This window comes from Nothobranchius furzeri, chromosome 17, assembly GCF_043380555.1.
Source record: "Nothobranchius furzeri strain GRZ-AD chromosome 17, NfurGRZ-RIMD1, whole genome shotgun sequence".
NCBI classification, from domain to species: domain Eukaryota; kingdom Metazoa; phylum Chordata; class Actinopteri; order Cyprinodontiformes; family Nothobranchiidae; genus Nothobranchius; species Nothobranchius furzeri.
In genome coordinates, this window is record NC_091757.1 from 27,683,038 (window position 1) to 27,702,536 (window position 19,499).

Sequence of the window (19,499 nt, forward strand, 5' to 3'; positions counted from 1 at the left end):
TTCAGGACAAAGAGGGGGAGAGTGTGATGGACAGAAGACGGAAGCTGCCGAGCTCCGAGGGTGTGGTGATTGGACACCAGCTGGTCCTCGTTATGGATAACGAGGCCAGGGAGGATAAAAGGGTGACAGACCTACTGAGAGGTGTGCGTGGTCGACCTGTCATTGTGGCATCGGACTTTGGGGGGTGGGGTCGTTCGCAGCCGGGTAGGGCTGCCGGTGACGAAGATAGCTGAACAGGTGTTTGGAGTTCCAGCGCCAGGAGGGAAGGCTGGTCGCCTTCTTTAGACAGTTAGGGCTGGGCATAGGTGATGCCAAGGCCGCGCCGACATCTGCCGCTACGGACTCTGGCAGTGGACTTATGTTGTGGATTTACCCGCCGTCCTCGCAAGCTACACCCCGGGGCGTTGGACGGCGTTGGAAGCTCAGACCCCGGGGACGGGGGTCACACCATCCATGACAGCTAAGTACCGCTGCTTATGTGACTCATGCTGGACAGTTGGTTTTAGAAGAGAGGGCTTGGGCCATGGTGTTTTATCGTTGTGTTTTATTATTGATTGTGCAATAAAGTGTGTCTTTTATAAGCCGTTGCCTACTGGTGGTGTGTTCAGGTTCTGACCGGAGGGCAAGATGTTCTGCCCGTGCTGCCCACGGCTACTTTTATTACAATATTTTGGGATGACATCAGCTGCCACTGAGGAACAGCCATCTACCTCCACTGCTCGTACCAGTAGGCCAGTATTTGAACTTGAGGAGGGACAGTCTGCTGGCACCACATCTCCCCAGGAAGATACTTTAGGTGGGTTTTGCACATGTGTGTGTGTGTCCAGCAAACATTTAGCTATAAACATTTAAATAGTATTTTCACAGAATATGGGAATTGTTCCATATAGCAATGTGGTGAGTTATGCTTCCATTTTCTGTCAATAGAGAGACCTACCAGTACATGTGAACTTGATGAGGGACAGCCAGCTGCCACGTCTCCCCAACAAGATATGTCAGGTAAGTTTTGCACAAGTGTGTGTGTGTGTGTGTGTGTGTGTGTGTGTGTGTGTGTGTGTGTGTGTGTGTGTGTGTGTGTGTGTGTGTGTGTGTGTGTGTGTGTGTGTGTGTGTCCTGCAAACATTAGAGAAATTTGAATGTCACATATTGTATTTTAATAGAATATGTGAAATGGTCCACATAGCAATGTGTTGAGTTACGCTTCTGTTTTCTGTCAATAGAGAAGCCTGAACGATCAACCAATGGGTCCCATTGAAGGTGATGATGAGCCTCTTTCTTCAGACCCAGCCAAGTGGCCATCACCAATTACCGACAGCATACGCACAGAGCTAGTTCGAAGAGGACCTACCAAGGTGCCAACTACTTTCATATTTCCCAGGAGTGAAGGCGATGGCAGGTGTTGTCATCATCACTATTTCAGTAGAACTTTGACAAGTGGTGAGAAGGTGGCCAGGAGCTGGATGTTGTATTCAGTTAGCAAACGTTGTTACATATAATACACTCCACGCAATTTGAAACAAAGTTGTAGGTGTAATTTTTTTTCTTGTGTGTGTGTGTAGGGGGGGGGGGGGGGCGTCACGGGGGATCTCGCACAGGGCGCCATTTAGGCCAGCTCCGCCTCTGATGAGAGGGGCGCTGTTTGTTAACAGAAATACCGTCACGACCCAGCAATTTTTGAAAACAAAAACCTGGCATTCCCCCAGCCAGCTCAAAAGGACATCTTGTCATTGTAACATTGCCTGTGATAGACACATTGGACTGTTTTGTGATGATTTTACTGTCCAATTCTTACATAGTTCACAAAATAAATTAACGTACATTAAAATATAAAATCCTATCAGATAGGCCAGAGAAGTCACTAGTAAACCCAAGTGGTCTTTTTTTTTTAACAGTACACGGTCATAGTTGCCCACTCTGGGCAACTTTAAGGAGTGAAGAGACCCATCCAATATGGCGGCGACGTTGTTTCTCACTCCAGCCATATGTCTTCAGCGCCCAATGAGCGTCTACGTATTCATGTCTATGGTGGGCGCGGCGTCACGTAATGGCGTCTGGTGTGTTACGTAAACCGTCCGGCGCAAAAATTCAAACTTTACAGGAAGAAAGAGTGCACTTTGTTGCGTTAAGAACAACTAAAATAGTTTAAAGCAGCATCGCACTTTAATAACGACTTCGTCTGAATTGGGATAGTTTGAAGGTTCGTGCAGCGGTCCGGGTGGGTACTTTAGTAAACTTTTATCGTATCTTAACCCTCTGGAGGCAGGCGTTGCAGATTTGCAACGTTAAAACCTACCTACCTGGTTACTTCCCAAACTTATTTCATGAGCATGTTTTAACTCAGAAGTACCCCTGAAGGACTTAGTTGTTCGTCCTTTTATCAAAACTTATTTTGAGCCTGAGAGGGTTAATGAGACTTGTAGCAAACGTTGTTATGCTAACGGCTGTTGAATGTTAGCATAAGGCTAGCAGTGTTTAGCATACAATAAACGTATTTTTGTTGTTTAGGATTAATAGTGCCTATTAACACTGAAGTAAAAACGTGTATAGTCATCAACGAGGAACGATTTTTTTTTTACAAAATTGCATTGGGTAATCTAGATCTAATGTTAAAGTGAAAAGTTTACTGGGGAGTGCTTCATTTAGCACCAAGGCTAGCTCTTTGTTAAAGGGTTTATCTGTTCGCACACCTGTGTCTACATGTGAAAAATCACTGGTGGACCAGAATCGGGTTGTTTCATATTCCCGTCTAATAGTTCTTGTGTCCAAACACTGTCACAGGTTTGATTTATCTTTCCAATCTTCCTGGTGAAAGCTAAACAAAAGTGTAAACTAACTTAAATGTTTTAAACAACTCCTGGAAGCCAAATGTCTCTAAACACAGTTATAAAAACTTTTTTCTTTTTGTGCAGCCAAAATGAGTGCAACCTCCACCCCCATCTCCCGGGTTCACCCCGGACGGGCTCTGTCCAATCTGAAGAACAAGGGTCAGTCTCCTGTAGCCTGCAGCACCCCACTGATGGCAGCCTTTCCTGGGAATGATGATGAGCAGGAGCGGCGTCAGCGCAGGAGATCAAGGGTCATTGACCTTCAAACTGCTGGTGAATCCTCTTTTACAGACTCTGCTTCTCACAGGTGAGGTGTTATGTTAGAGGTGCAGTGAACTCATCTAGGGCTGCAACAAACGATTATTTGGATAATCGATTAATCGGATGGGGTCTCGACACGATTAATCGGATCACATGGGGAAATTTTTTAAAACTGCTAGGGAAACGTTATTTCTCTCCTTCCTTCACTTTATTTAACACAACATTATTAGAAAACAGTTCAATAGCAGAAAAACAACATGCCATCACCTAAATTGTCTTATAAGGTGTATAGACAGAGACCCTAAGCTACATCTATCTGTGACCTAAAATGCTTGGTCCAAGTTAAACAGCTTAAGGGCAATTCTCATCTGTTTTGTTTGATCTCATCTGTTAATATTTATTTTAAATGTAATTAAACATAGGCTGTGAATTAATCAAAATTGATCACTATTTCCAAAACTGACTGAAAAAATACCAAATAAAACAAAAGTAAATGAATGCCATCCTCCTTGCGATGATGCCCTGGGCAACTGCCATAAAGTCACATCAAGAAATGCTGCTGATCATTCCAATGATCCCAAATAGACTCACATTAGGCCACATGAAAGCAACTGAACCCAAAAATATATTAACCAGTATATAACTGCACTCTCACACAACACGCCTGCAGCAACAGTTAGGACTCCTCCCTCCCTTTTAAAAGCGTTTTTGCTTCTGAGGACATTGTGGTTGTAAAACCACATGCTAGTAGTCTGGCCCCGGTGTGATCAACCAGTTTCTGCGGGAATGTGACGGCGGAACCAGGGCCAGATTAACACTTTGTTGTACCCTGGGCAACAATATTCAAGGGCTCCATCATCACGACCCAAGGATCACCATAATGTGGTCACATACAGAATATTTTACTGTAATATGCAGTAAATATACTCAATACTTGAATGCCTGACAACACGTAACCCGCCCAGAGTAACCTTTGAACCACCTCGTGTGGACTGACCAATGAGGAGAGGGTCTTAACTTGAGGCCCTCTCTTCATTGGTCAGTCTGCATGAGACTGACTCTCAACTGACATTCAGTCGTAGGCAGCGAAGCGTCTCTGTGCAGCGCAAAAGCCCGGGTGGACAGTTTGTTTAATATAGGGTGACCATATTTCCATTTCCAAACAAGAGGACAGGGGATCTGTGCCTATGACGTCACACTATGGCAACGCCACACAAACCATGTTGGGACCCATTTTTTGTAAGAACTAAATTAATATCAGATTCTGCCAATAAAAGGGCTCTAAAACAATTCATATGTAAATATTTTGCATATTTAATGCAAAATCTCATTTTTCTGCTTTAGTGCTGCAACAAGGTTTTATTAATAATAAATTATTATACCTTTTGTTTTACTACAGCATCGGTAAGCTTCCTGTGCACAGATTATTAAGGATGCTTGTTTCAGCTGTGAGATTAGACGATAGGATCAATGAAAAAATAAGTTGTCACACACTCCATGGAAACTTTCAGAGAATCCACAAATAGTGGCTTTCAAATGGTTTTGTTACTTTTTGCAAGTTTTTAAAAGAAGCAGATGAGACAGCATGTCTGATAATTTAGTTTTTCATCTGATAATATTAGAACATGTCAGTAATGTCTGAGGGGCTTTTATAAACACTGTATAACTAACACTCCTGGAGAGGGCATGAATTACACAGAGGCTTCTGGGGAGCCCAGTTATGGGGGGGGGGGGGGGGGGGGTCATTTTGCCTTGGCCCCAAAATGTCTTGAAACGGCCCTGGGTGTGTGACTGAGTTTTGAAGGTGATCTGAATTGTATCAGATGTATAAATATGACATGTGTATAACTTATTGTTTTTTACTGGTAAAAACGTGTAGTGGAGATAAATCTACCTACATTTGACTTTTCAACACTTTGTTTCGTTTTCTTGTTTTTATTTAACTATTTTCCTGTCCTGTCTGTCTCTCATCTTCCTGCATCTCCTCATAATTCTCCAGAAAATCTGTTGCCTGGATTCTTATCTTTTCACCTCATCAGTTACTTTTGAGCAGATCAAAGGGATCTCCTGACCGAAAAGCGCAGAGCGCGTTTTCGATGCTGCGTGAGGTGACATCACCACAGCACAGGTGATGAGCTCCGCAGTAGCGAGCTTCAGGCACAAATAAGACAGAAAATAGAGAACATGTGCGGACATGAACGATCGTGTGCTAATTATAGTTTTTTGGTTGCGCCACTTTGAGAATGGACCGTGCGCTGGAAGCAGCTGCCTGGATCGCTGCGCGACAATGCGGAACCGGTTCGCAGCAGCGCAAGTCTGCCGGCTCTCCCTCACGCTGATCTGCCGGCTCTACCTCGCGCTGATCTGACTTGCTCTGGTCTGCGCGCAACGGCGGGCGGGAAGGGGGGGGGGGCGCTTTTGGAAGAGTTGTGCGACACAACGAATCGATGACGCAATTCGTTGCCAACGCTTTTAGTAATCGATTTTCATCGAATTTATCGATTCGTTGTTGCAGCCCTAAACTCATCACTGCACACACATCGATCTGCCTGGCTGCCATGCATCTGCAGAAGTTAGTGATGGCCTGCTTTGTTTGTATGCAGTGCTTTGGGGACTCCTGCTGCTATCCCCAAGCTGTCAAATGCTCAAATTTCAGAGCACTACTCGACCTGCATAAAACTTTCCACTGAGAATGTAAGTATTCAGCCTGGGTGAGTAAAATGATAAATGGCCTGCACTTGTATAGTGCCTTTCTGAGTCAGTGGACTACTAAGCTCTTTACACTACAATGCATCATTCATCCATTCACACCCTGGTGGTGATGAGCTACAATGTAGCACAGCTGCTGAGGGACACACTGACAGGCGAGGCTTTCCAAGCACAGTCGCAGGCAAGGTGGGTTAAGTGTCTTGCCCAAGGACACAACAGCAGCATTCCCTGGCAGAGCTGGGAACGAACCTGCAACCAAATGATTACTGGACAACTCGTTCTAACTCCTGAGCTTCTGCTGCATAAAAATAGTAGCTCAAAAGAAACAAACTCATCATGTAGAGGATGGGATAAAATATCTCCACATTCTGGCATGTTTTAAATAGACATGCACCGATATGGCATTTGGACCAATACCGATATCAATATCACTGTAGTGGCTGATACGATATACTAGGGCTGGGCGATACGGCCTAAAATCAATATCACGATACACTGAGGATTTCACCTCGATAACCATAAATGGACGATAATTACAGGTATGCAGAAACAAAAGTTGTCCACTAGATGGGGCTGTCACATGTATTATATTGAGTCACATGCTTGCATGACTCAATGTGGTACAGCTTCTTAAAGGGACATGAACGTTGCCAACCTACTCACATCTTTTCATTTATTATCAAATTTATCGACATGGGAAAAATGATCTTGATAAGAGTCAGAAGTTTCAATAACAATAAATTTTCGATTTATTGCCCAGCCCTACAATATACTGACATTAATGCTTCTAAAATCTGTAGATTTTTTATAGAATACAAATTATTAAAGCTGAATTTACATCATTAAGTACACACATCACACGCATTTACGCTTCTGCGATGATTAAAATAATTGTCACATGACTAAACAAATACACATCACCCCCTCACGCTGAAACAGATAAACAAATGGAACCAAGATGGGAAAAATATTGGTTGTTAATATCGGCCCAGTTTTATTTATCGGACCGTTACCGATATGTTGAGAAAGGACTAACATCGGCTGATACCGATATTATTGCTGATATATTGTCCGTCCCTAGTTTTAAAAATAATCTTCTCTGGTTCCGACGGTTTTGTAGACTCGCAGCGACTTCTCTGTTTTAAAGACACACTGTTATTCATTCTTTTGGCTAAAAGATGTTTTTGGGATTCACCTTACTGAGACAAAATCAAGTTCCATATTTTGTAGATTCTACTAAAAAGTTATGTGCTTCTGACTGCTAGTAACGAACCGCCACGAAATACAAACTTGTAGTTTTAAGTTTGCATTTAATGTTTTGTTAAATAAAACTTTCACTTTTGAAAATTTGAATGAAGACATTCATCCACTGTATTTCTTTTCCTCCTTTTCTTTCTCTTATTTTGTAGAAAATCACCACAAAAAATGCTTTTGGCTTGCATCTGATTGATTACATGGCCGATATTCTAAAGCAGAAGGATTCTGAACTCACCAACTTCAAGGTTTGGCTCTTTTGGTGACTTCTTTGTTTTCTTTTCATTTTTAACTGGCTGAAATGGCAAAGTCCTATTTCTGATGTTTGATTTTGAAACAAGTTAAGAGTAAAGTGTTTCTCACCCTGTGTATTCTTGAAGAAAATGTTTCGGCCCATTTTGAAGTCCAAAACAACGATCTGAATAAATAACCTAGTTTTGCTGAGAAAGTCTTGGAAAATGTTCATCTACAAATAATTTACCTTTAGCAAAGTATAGCATTGATTTTTCATTAATTTAAATGATAATATCTGTTCATATGATTTGCTAAAATCCATCTAAGCATGGAGAGAAGTGTGAACCGTCTGGATTCAAGAGATGCTGCAGAACTGGGACACGGCTTTCGGATTTGATTTCTGAGTTTTTAACAATGTACCGTAAATCCTCTAATACAGGCCTGTATTCAATTAACGGCCGGGTCTCATATTTTGGCCGGTGTCGGAGTCGGCGGAGGTGAATAATGGCCGGTCTCTTATTGTAGCCGGGTGGAATGTGGTAACAAGCAAGTACCACAGGGGGGCGGTTGTGTCATCGTCTCACTTTTGATTTGCCAGTGATAGACCGCGAGAGTAACTTTAACCGTGCGGAGACGAATAGGAGGCGAAAATTTGATATCAAGTTCAAAGAGAACGTGCTGATTATGCTGCAGAACACTGGGAAGCAGTAGGGGTTGTGTGAACTAGTCGACTTCACTATAGGGACTTTTTATGCCTGTCATCGACTAGTCGCTGTCACGTGATAATGACCGGCAAGCTGCAGCCCTCGGAAAAGACAGCAGCCTGCTGTCAGCAGGTGATAAGCTCCTGCGCTCAGGAGGGCAACGCGCTGTGCCAGAGCGTCGGTACTGACACGCGATCATTCATGTCGGTTCATTTCCTTTAATGTTTTCTGTCTTTTATTTGCGCCTGATGTGTTTCGCTGCTGTGGAGCGGGGCACATCACCTTGTCATCCGACGCACCGATCACTGATGCGGCCGCCAAGCAGCGAGCACCCCGCTGTTGTAGCGGTCGGTAGATCTTTTAGAACTGCAGCTCAAAGGTAACTCATAAGGTGAATATATATGAAGGCAGGTAGCAGTTTTTCTTTAGGATTGAGAGGAGATGCAGGAAGATAATAAACAGATACAGGACAGAAAAACAGTCAAATAAAAACAAGTTAGTTTTTGTACCTGGTGGTTGCAACAAACAGACACCATTGAAGGTAATCAGAAGTGAGGAACAGAAAATGAAATAATTATTTTAATGTTTAGAGCAGCAGGAACTCTGAGAGGCTGCAGGCGCATCAGTGAGTTTGCGGCCGCTGCGCGGGGGGAGGGGGGAGAGGGATGAAGCAGGAACTACCGTTGTTAAAAGAAATGTGTTTAACTTTGAAAATGTGGGCGCAATTTTAATTGTCAAAAACTCCAGCGAACCATTAGTTCATTTTGCTCAAATAGAAATTGAGGCCTGCCTCTAATTCTGGTCCTCCTTCCAATAAAGGCCTGGAGCTTGATGAGCTTGAGTCAAATACAGGCCCGGGCCTGTATTAGAGGATTTACGGTAAACATTATTCTTCAAGCAGAAGCTATGTGAAAACTTGTGTATATGAAGGAAGTCCAATCTCTGTGTGTGTGTGTGTGTGTGTGTGTGTGTGTGTGTGTGTGTGTGTGTGTGTGTGTGTGTGTGTGTGTGTGTGTGTGTGTGTGTGTGTGTGTGTGTGTGTGTGTGTGTGTGTGTGTGTGTGTGTGTGTGTGTGTGTGTGTGTGTGTGTGTGTGTAAGGTGGCAGCTGGCACTCTGGATGCTAGTACAAAGATCTACGCTGTGAGGGTGGATGCTGTTCACGCGGATGCTTACAGAGTGCTGGGTGGTCTAGGAGCCGAAACTAAACCTGGCGAGGGTGAGACGGCGGAGTTGTGTGCTGCTCATAAGCATTAGAGTTCAGCTCAGTATGGAAAAGAGGTTTTCTGACTCAGAACATGTGTTGTCATGAGAAATGGGCATAATTCTAATATGAGGATTAACATAAAACACAGTCGTTTGAGTCAAAGCAGGCAAATCTATTTAAACAGCCCTCTCATTCGTGTTAAAATGCAGAATATAGAGGGCTTTTATTTGTGAAGCAGATTCTGAAGTCCAAAAATCACTTTTCCTCACATTTCAACAAACCGCAAGAAGATAAAGAACGGGGCTGTTATCTTTTAAATAAAGCAACAAACTAGTGTAGGGCAGAGAAAACTAATTCACTTTGTCCAAACATGTTGGCGTGTAATCCCAGATAAATAACAATCACTGTTTTATAGATCAGTGGCAAAAGTTCAGGATTAAAAACTGCAGCAGTTGCCATTAAACCCTTGTGTTGTAGGTTTTCTCCTCTGGGTTAGTCCCAGTCAGGTTTCATTCATTCACAAACAACATTTCCTTCTCTGATCAGTGCAGAAGATCATTTCATAAACGCTGTCTGACACTATAGGACCACTCTGGATCTAAAGTTTTTTTGTGCCACAATTTTAAATGTAGCCAGACAGGTCTGCTCTGCGAACATACGCTCCTGTGTCATGTTGAACTCTGTGCTGGTGCAGGCCGTGGAGCAGAAGAGGACGGAGACGATGCAGCTGCAGAAGGAGAAGGCACCGCCAAGCAGCCAAAGAAAAAGAGACCTCCGAAAAAAACCGTAGAGCAGAACCTGAGCAACATCAACAGCACCGAGTCAGAGAGGAGGTGTGAGGTGTGTTCTGGTCTTTCTACACACACACACACACCACTGCTGCTGCGTTCCGTGTTCCTTCTCTAAGGAAAACTGAAAACTGTTGCAATCTTAATCCTAACTCACCTAAAAGCTAGAACTTTTCTCTTGGGCTGTTTAAAGCCTGGCTTCGGTTTGAGAATCTCCCCAGAAGTGTTGAAATATACAGAATGGGGAAATGGTCCCGTTTCCAGGTGTTCGTGATCTTTTATCTGACTAATAGACCCTTTTACTACCTACGTCATCAAAAGTTGCGCGCGTAGCCTGGCAACGAGAGTGAAGGCTTCCTCATTCACACTCGATACTAAAACAGCGTTTGAAACCTTTTGTTTTGAAGTTCTGAGCACATAAAAATGTCGGGTTGTTGCATGTATGGATGCCAGAATCGCTTCTCTTCAAGCAGTGGACTGAAACTTTACAGAATTCCGAAGGGAGCACATCCATTTCAACAAAATCGGGGGCGTCTGTGGCTGCAGGCCATCAAAAGGGTTGATGAAAACTGGACTGAAAACACGATCCGAAATGCTCGAGTTTGTAGCGCCCATTTTATATCAGGTAAGGTAATTATGTACTAAGGTTACACCAGAAAGCTGGTTAACGTGTGTTCTATTAAATAAAGTAAGATGCGTTTGCTGGTTTGCTTTTAAGCAGTCTATTTATTTACAGGTGAGGTTTTCTGTTTTTCCCATCCTAACACAAAGCTCAACTTTGAATAAAAGTGCTGCTGCGTGGCTGCAGCATGACCCAAGTCTGGAACATCAAAATTACAGAATTAAACACATTTATATGCTTTATTTCATGCTTCAAATTAACATTTCATTCTAACTCATCTGTATTTTCTCACTGCATATTAGTATAAACTGTATTTCTCTAAAATTAACACGATTGTACTCTGAGCATGCTAAAAAAAAGAAACCTATGCTATACTCACCCTGCCATGCAGGTACAGTTGGCTGTGAAGACGTAGTTCTCTGGTGTGTTTACTATGACCCAAGCCTCGTACGTAGCAGTCTTGTGTCCTTGTCTTTGGCTAGGAAGGACTTCTGCCTTCAAGACGCAAAACTCAGAGTCTATGTCATGATATTTTACTTTCTGTACGTGGCCACAGACAACATAGTTGTATGCATCTAACGATTTGTATGCCCGTAGCTTCTCACGTGTGTACTTACTGGGCCTCTCCACTAAAAACGTACATATACCGGGCCACTGGATATCGGGCCACGCACCTACATCTTCCACCCATTCCGTAATGCCACAGGGATCCGGGAGTCTGTTGCCATTCGTTAAAGTGAGTTTAATAATGTAACATTCAAGATTTGCCGGTGATAACCCCGCAGCGTAGCTTTATAAAGCCTGACACAACGACATTCTCTGTTGCCAAGCTGCGCGCGCATTCTCGCTGACGTCATATTGTTTACAAACAGTAAAAGGGTCTATAAAAACCAGGTTTTGTGAAACGAGACTGCTCAGAGGAGCAGACAGTTAAACTCCTGGCCGTTGGAACGGATATGTTATTTCACCAAGTTATTGGTCATTTGATTCATGCAAATGTGTTAATGTCTATGTGCAGGTGGACCCCATGTTTCACCGCATGGCTTCATCCTTCGATGAGACCAGCACAGCAGGGGTGTTTTTGCCGGTTCTCTTCAGTGAGAGCAGTCGCTGTGAGCTGCTCTTTCCCTCCCACCTCACCCTCCTGCAGTCCCGACCGTCCTACTCCCCTCCACCTCCACACAGAGTCCCCGCAGCACCCTTCAAGGGTAAGACGGATCAAAGCCTTCTTGTTGCTTGTACGGTCTAATGTTTGTGCACCAATGTGTCAGATTTGGTTACAAAAGCTTTATGTTGGAATTTCACCAGCTGGACTGCAGCATTCCCAGGAAAAATGCTCCATCTGTCCCTCGCTGCAGGATTTCTCCTTCACCAGCTGGAACCCTGAGCAGGTAAAGAACGGTTGTGATCGATTCTGTCAGAGTTGGCCGTCTCATCTCCACTTGTCCTACTAAAGACTCCATGAATCCGTCTGATTGTTGGGATTTATTTAGTGGGACAGGATAAAAACCGGTTGCTCAGCAGACCAGTACATCACACCAGTCCCCGCTTAAGCTGCCCGTTACCGCTGACTGGGTGGTCTTGGACCACGTGTCCGCGGAGTCTGAACGGCGGTTACAGATTGGTCACTTAATTTAAGGACAATGAAGACCCTTCAAAAGTCTGGTGGCATCTTTCTAGAATAAGTTTTTTAACGCTTTGGGATCTGGATAGCATGGCTTTACGTTCCGCCTCTCCAGACGCATCATTTCCGGTTTATGTCGAGTCAAGCTAAGCTGCCAGGTCCAGCTGAGTAAGAAGATTCTTGGCAGACAGAAAAAGTTGGGAGTGTTTTATTTGTGTTTTCCTGTTTTTAATTAGAGACGCTTCATAAACGACATGGTGTCTCATAAAGGGTTAGAGTCATTTACAGGGTATCCGCGGGTCCTTACAAAGTCTTAAATTTGCTTTTCTAAATTTAAGGCCTTAAAAATTACAAATAATCCTTAAATACAGTTTCCAAAGGTCTTAGATTACCAAAGACCCTATGAACAAGAATTTCTAGTTAGTTCAGCATTTTTTGTGTACGATGTTGGCGTAAGCGTAACCGTACACATTCAGTTGGTTGTGAAAGGGGGCTATTTTTAGATGAGCACATTAGCTGGTTAAGCTAGTGGGAGCTTGCGCCATGGGGAAGTGCAAGTTTAATGGTAACTGGGTGGCTAATCCCACGTTCGTGACGTGGTTAGCACCGGTTCCAGGCAATAGCTGGAAAATATAGCTTAAAATTAATTTAAAAAATAGCTTAAATTTGGTCAAAGTGGCCTTAAAAAAGGTCTTAAAAAGTCTTAAATGTGGCTCCCTTAAACCTGCAGATACCCTGCATTTACTTTGACTCATTTTCATAAGTTTTGCTTTGGTTCACGTTTTATTTGCTAAGTAGATTTTTTCCTGTTATCTTCTAGAATCACAGCTACAGGTATATTGTGACAAAGACTCAATAGGAGGTCTAAAGGTGTTGAATTGTACGTGGAGGCCATTGCTGTTGTGTTTCCTCTTGAGATCTCCTCACCCTCCAGACGCTGCTGCCCCGTGCTCCATCCTTTGTTGTTGTTTCTCTGACTCCAGACGATGAATCAGCTCTTGGAGAAGATGAAACAGGGCGACCATGTGTTTGATGTGAACGCGGAGCAAGAACCAGAACCGGAGGAGTGTGGCGGGTCTGACTTTGATGCTGATTATGAGGAGGGATCCGCTGATTTTGAAGAGGGACCTAAAGAGCACAAGGAGGGCAGTGAGGGTTCTGGTTCCGGTCCAGGAAGGTGATGTTGTTCTGAGTTCAGCCAGAACTGATCCATCAACTAAAGTCACAGTTTATCAATCAGTTGTTTTTACTTTGTCCTTTAGTTGTTATTGACGTGTTAGACAGAACACCGCAAGCTTCATGTAAGCCATGTTTTCATGTGTTTACGACAACATTCAGCCGCTCGAGTAGAAAGTACTTCCTGTAAAGTACGTTTGAGTATTTATCAGATCTGATTACTGGCGCTTCCCTTTTCACTCCTTAGACTTAACGCCCTAGCTTGTTAGCTGGGATTGAACTGGTTGTTGTGTTATTCCTGTAGGGATGTGATTCCCATCAGTGGGGGGGACATTGCCACTATGTGTCTGCAGCTGTCCTCTCAGCCCCGAGAGTACTCCTACTTCAGCCCCAGGACCATGGCCACGTGGGCCGGCCCGGGATACTGGCAGTTCAAACCAAAGCACAAACGTGAGTCTCATTCGAACCGTTGGTGGGTGCTGGTTTTAACCCCTCGCAGGTGGTCGTAATGATTTAGGCAGGTTTTAATATGAAACCACTGGATGTTTTGATGTTTGCAGCTTTAAGGAACACAACCTTCCCCACTAGAGGGCGTAACTGCGACCCTTTCAGGTGTTTTTAAACCGGCTGCTTTCAGACACACTGGGTGATCTGGGAGTCTGACCGGTCCATGTTTAAGTCTGCAGCACCTTTCCTTTATTTCACCCTAAACCTGAGCTCTTCTGTTCTGTGTGCTTATCTCTCACACACACACACACACACACACACACACACACACACACACACACACACACACACGGCCGATCTGACACTTCCTGTACATTTTTCAGAAGATCTGGATGTCAGAAGTTTCTGCACTTCACATCAGGATCTTGAAGCTTAAGTATTTAATTCAGCTAGCTCAGTAGTAAAAAGTGATGGACTGTATGGTAGCGCTGATGCCTCACAGTGAAAAGGTCACAGGTTCGACTCCCAGCTGCAGCATTTCTGTGTGGAGTCAGCATGTTCTCTGTCTCTGTGGATTCCCCGGGTTCCTCCCACAGACCCAAAACAATTAGGTTACCTGGAGACTCTACACTGCCCCTAGGAGTGAGTGGATACCTGTGTCTGAGTGTCTCTGTGAGAGACTGGAGACCTGTCCAGGATGCCCCCCTCACACACACACACACACACTTACACTCTGCAGGCAAAAGTGCATCTTAGTTTTCTCCCCACGTGTGAGCCGTCCGTGTGTGTTCATGACCGTCTGAACAGTACAGACCTGACCCAGGTCACTTTCATGTGTGGTCCTGCATCTGATGTTTTTGAAAGTGACGAGCCTGAACGTTACATCCATCATACGTCACTGACCCGGTGACCATGAGAATCGTGTGTTTGCATTCTTCAGTGGAGGAGCTGGCAGTTATTCAGGGGTCTGTTGTGGATGAATGAGAACCCCGCCACACCTCAGCACAGCGACAGCTGCAGCTCCACTGAAGGCTGTTGTTCTCATTGTCCTTTCTCTAATTAATTAGTTAAAGTGTGTTTGGCATTTCCCACACAGCTGGAGACGAACAGCATCTGTAGCACTTCTGTAAACGAAGCACATCCGGCCTTCTGCACATGCGGGTCTCTTTAGGGCCGTGACACGTTCAGTGTAAATGCAGCCTTACACACCACGTCCCTGCTAACAGAGGTGGAGACAACACATTCACTCATAAATACACTTTTACTTTGACACTGGACACGTCTGCTGTTTGTCTCTGTGTGTAAAGAGTAGTCCTGGTTACTTCTGTGGGTCATGAACGGCTCTCCCATCGGAGACAGCTGTGTGGAGTAACCATGTCTCATCTGCTGCAGTGGATCACATGCCTGACAAGGAGACACGCAAGAGGAAGCCTAAGAAGATCTATGAAATGGATTTTAACGATGATGTCGACTTTGATACTTTCTTCCGCACCACGCGGGTAAAGACCTTTGACCCTTCTTACTTCCTGTACAGTTTAGACGCCTTTACTCTGTTCTTGATGATGATATCTGGTGTTTTTCATCAGGCTGTGATGCAGCTGCTGTCCTGATGACTGTAGCCATGTCAGCCACAAGCATGATTACTGGTATCAGATTTAAAGAAGAAATGCTGACATTTCCTCTTTCTCCTCACAGGCAGCCACCACTAACAGCAAATCAGCCCTCAGCGCCTGCAGCAAAAAAACCACTCTGCCGGCCAGTTTCCAGTTCCCCCCAGAGACACTGTCCCAGCTCAGCCTCAAACCCTCCAGCTCGGTGAGACCTGCTGGTTCTGGCTAAGTAAACACCAGAAATGATGGTGTTAGGAAGTCCACCTAAGAGCCTGCTGCAGGGCGGGTGTGCATCTTTGGTTCTGCCACAAATGGTACAGTGATCCCTCGTTTACCGCGGTAGATGCGTTCCAGACCTGGCCGCGACAGGTGAACATCCGCCAAGTAGGGACACCATATTTACAGTATTTATTTAACAGGTACGTACAGTATTCAGACTTTTAAAACCCTCCCTTTACATAGTACTGTTAACAAACCACCCTTTAATGTACATTTTATGATGAAATTGATGAAAAAAAAAACAGGAATTTCTTGATATTTCGCATAGAAAAATACCGCGAATTGGCGAATTTCCCTTGAATAAGGCTCCAAAGAAAAAATCCGCGATAAACGAACCGCGAAGTAGCGAGGGATCACTGTACTGGTACCAGTGTGTGTTTGCATGCAGAGTTGGGGATAACCATCAGTGGAAACTGGAGAGGCTTTTTCTCCCAGAACATTTCAGGAATCTTCTCTGGCATCCCAGACAGCAGATGGGCTGCTGTAGGCCTGTGATGGTGGTATGTCACTAGTTATGTTTCTTCTGTCCCACATTAGTTGTGTCAAGAGAGTGAACGGAGGCTGTCTGGGGAGCTGGGAGAAGGCATCGGTGATTATGATTACAACAACGCCAACGATACCATCAACTTCTGCCCAGGGCTCCAGGTCTGACGCTCGCCTTCTGATTCCTTTCGTCAGTTTAGTCTTTACTGTAGCAGACCTGGTGACATGGTCAAATGATGTGCTGGTCCCTGCGGGGAGGTTGCTGCAGCAGCATTTGGGTTTTCCCGTTTGATGCCTGCTGCTTGTGCAGAACCCGGTGTGACAGATGTGCCTCCATGGGCTGGCTCTTCTTTTAGGACGGTGACAGTGACGATGATGATGTGAATGCATTTGCTGCTTCAGGCGATGCTCCGCCTCCAGGTGAGGGAATTCCATTGCCGTCTGAAGACCCAGCGGGTGTGTCCACATACAGGGAGGAGGATCTGGTACCAGAACCACACAGGGTGGGTAAAGCTGTGATATCTTCAATACAGAAGAAAATAGTAAATGAAGAAACCAAAGCTGCTGATTACTCCTCGTTAAATGTTAATTTAATAACAGTTTTGCCCTTGAATGAAACAGGAAACATTTGATTAGCTGTTTTTGCTTGTTTAGGTGAACAAAATTGAAATCAACTATGCCAAGATGGCAAAGAAAATGGACATGAGGAGACTCAAAAACAGCATGTGGACTCTTCTGACTGAAAGTCCAGAGAAACAGACGGAGGTAGGTAACTCCGTGTTAAGGTCATTCAGTTGGAAGGATGGAGGGGAGTGGAGGCCCCGCGCAGGTCCGGCTGATCCTGTGGGTTCAGGTCTGTTTTATCGGTTCTGCCTTCATGTTCTCAGCAGGTGAAGGAGACCGCAGAGGCACCAGAAGTGTGTGGAGAAAAAGTCTTCAGTCAGACCACGAAGAACCTGCTTCAAAGGTAGCAGCCTCCCTCCTGTTGCTGCTGCTTAAGAGGAATAATGACCACCAGCAGCCTCGTGCTGCGTGAAAATCACAAAGAACTGACGAGTGTTTCTCGTCTCTTGTAATCATGGAAGTTAAAACTTAATGTTTCCACATTTGTTCTCTTCTCTGTCTGATTGTTTGGGTCCAGATTGCCGAGTATGTTGGCTCAGAACCTGTCCGTGCCGCTGGCGTTTGTAGCTCTGCTTCATCTGGCCAATGAGAAGGTGAGGGTTGTTAAAACGTGGACTGGTGGTCAATACACACACCAGAATAAAGTATTGATGCACTCTGACATAATCAGTTCTGTCTTTGGTGCCGGAGATCTTTGTGAGAACCCACTGTCAGCTACAGGGGTTCAAGCTTCTGTATTTTTATCAAAAACCAGCTGAGATGCAGCTTGTAGTTTTAGTTCAGTGAAGCGCTGATGGAGGATTTTTATCGCTTTGGACAGCAGACCGCTGGACTGTCCAGCGTGTGCTGCTGGTGAGTGCTATAACACCCAACACACACTCTGGTCAACAGATCTGCTCATGAAGAACTCAGAACACCAAAGGCCTGAATTAACTCCAACCGCATCGTCAACAATGCACCTTACACGTGTGTGTGTGTGTGTGTGTGTGTGTGTAACAGAATTTGGAGCTGGTGAAGGTTGACGACATGTCTGATATCATCATCAGACAAGGCCAATGAGGAGGTCAACGGCAGAAGATTCAGATTTTCTTTGTCATGTTTTACTTCACGTCTGTTTTCTCACCCTTTACAGTGTTTACGTGAGAAGAAAGGAATATTCTTCTGTTCTTTAAAGTAGCACACGACTTTGTTCTGTACTCACATTTTACAAAAATAGATGTCAGAAGAAATGTTTTTTAATAAACCTGGTGGATATTTAATTTCTTCAATACGAAGCTTTTGGTGGGTAGTGTTGTCAGGGTGTGCGTCATCACAAGCCTCCTGGTTGGAGAGGAAACCAGTTTGTCCAGGTTGCTGCTGCTGGGTGAGGCATGTTGTGACATCAGGAACACATAAATAATGATGTCTGAGGGAAACTTGTTCACTGTCTTTATCTTAATCCTGTTGTTTTTCATAACCACCGTCCTCTCATCCAGATTAACCATTAAGTTTAAGACGTCCCAAAGATGGTGGGAATGGTTCTTAGTAATATGTGATGGTAAATTTGCTTTTTGTTTTAAAAAAACTGTTTTTATTAGTGCCTCGAAATAAAAATCATGAGAAGTTTCACAAAAATGTGTGTGTGTGTGTGTGTGTGTGTGTGTGTGTGTGTGTTAAGGAGATATTGAAACTTTTAAACTCAAAATCAAGGTGGACATAAATCCAACAGCATTACTTCTTAACCCGTTATTTACCCACAGCAGCTTCAGTTTGTCTAGATGGTTTTTGGATGTTAAGAAGGCTGATAAAAGTCACAAACTGATACTTAGTTTAGCTTTGATTACGTCACACATTCACTGAGGCGTTGTTTCGATAAGCTTCTGCAGCGTCACCAGCTTTATCTCCATCCAGTGTTGCATTAATGTGTCACCAAGATCTTGCACTGATGATGGTAGAGTCTGACCGCTGCACAAAGCCTTCTCCAGTGGGGTTAAGGTCTGGACTCTGTGGTGGCCGATCCATGTGTGAAAATGATGTCTCGTGCTCCCTGAACCACTCTTTCACTATCTGAGCCTGATGAATCCTGACGTTGTCATCTTGGAATATGGCCGTGTCATCAGGGAAGATGGAATAACCCGGTCATTCAGGATATTCAGGTAGTCAGCTGACCTCATTCTTGGAGCACATCCTGTTGCTGAACCTGGACCTGACCACCTGCAGCAACCCCATATCATAGCACTGCCCCCACAGGCTTGTACAGTAGCCACTAGGCATGATGGGTGCATCACTTCATCTGCCTCTCTTCTTACCCTGAAGCACCATCACTCTGGAACAGGTCCATCTGGACTCATCAGACAGGTTTTTAATAATGCGTTGGACAGTTCTTAACCCAGTTTTAATCGTTTCTGCATCTCCTTAGATGTTTTCTCTGCCTGATGCCAAAGATCTGACCCTTCTCACACAGACTAACATCTTTTCTACGACCACCAGATGTGTCTTTCCACCTGGTTGTTTAGAAAATGAGAAGCAGCTCATTGCACCAGTTGGGTTAAATAACTTGTTGCAGCTGAAAGTTTATCACCCATGCAGTAATTATCCAATAGGAGCATTCGTACCTGCTTGCTTAGTTAAATCCAGGTGGAGACTTTTTGGGGGGGCTGAGCAATGTGAATATA

The 19,499-nt window shown here is 44.3% G+C and overlaps 1 protein-coding gene across 5 annotated transcripts; it reads left to right on the plus strand.

The window, feature by feature from the left end:
* The first annotated feature begins 928 nt into the window (after positions 1-928).
* ncaph (non-SMC condensin I complex, subunit H) lies at positions 929-18,459 on the plus strand. Of its 5 annotated transcripts, XM_054731215.2 has the most exons (19): positions 929-999; positions 1,221-1,352; positions 2,910-3,132; positions 5,690-5,780; positions 7,205-7,297; positions 9,087-9,204; positions 9,887-10,032; positions 11,621-11,810; positions 11,911-11,993; positions 13,210-13,403; positions 13,707-13,852; positions 15,242-15,348; positions 15,545-15,664; positions 16,276-16,383; positions 16,578-16,724; positions 16,876-16,986; positions 17,109-17,188; positions 17,363-17,438; positions 17,845-18,459. In XM_054731215.2, the coding sequence occupies exons 3-19, from the start codon at positions 2,915-2,917 to the stop codon at positions 17,902-17,904; spliced, it is 2,088 nt and encodes a 695-aa protein (XP_054587190.2). In that variant the 5' UTR covers positions 929-999; positions 1,221-1,352; positions 2,910-2,914; the 3' UTR covers positions 17,905-18,459. The 5 variants fall into 5 exon arrangements, 4 of the variants coding, with proteins under 4 accessions (XP_054587190.2, XP_070402588.1, XP_015829455.3 ...); XM_070546487.1 differs by lacking the exon at positions 929-999 and having other exon boundaries at positions 1,079-1,352; XM_015973969.3 differs by lacking the exons at positions 929-999; positions 1,221-1,352 and adding an exon at positions 2,055-2,215.
* The last annotated feature ends 1,040 nt before the right edge of the window (positions 18,460-19,499 follow it).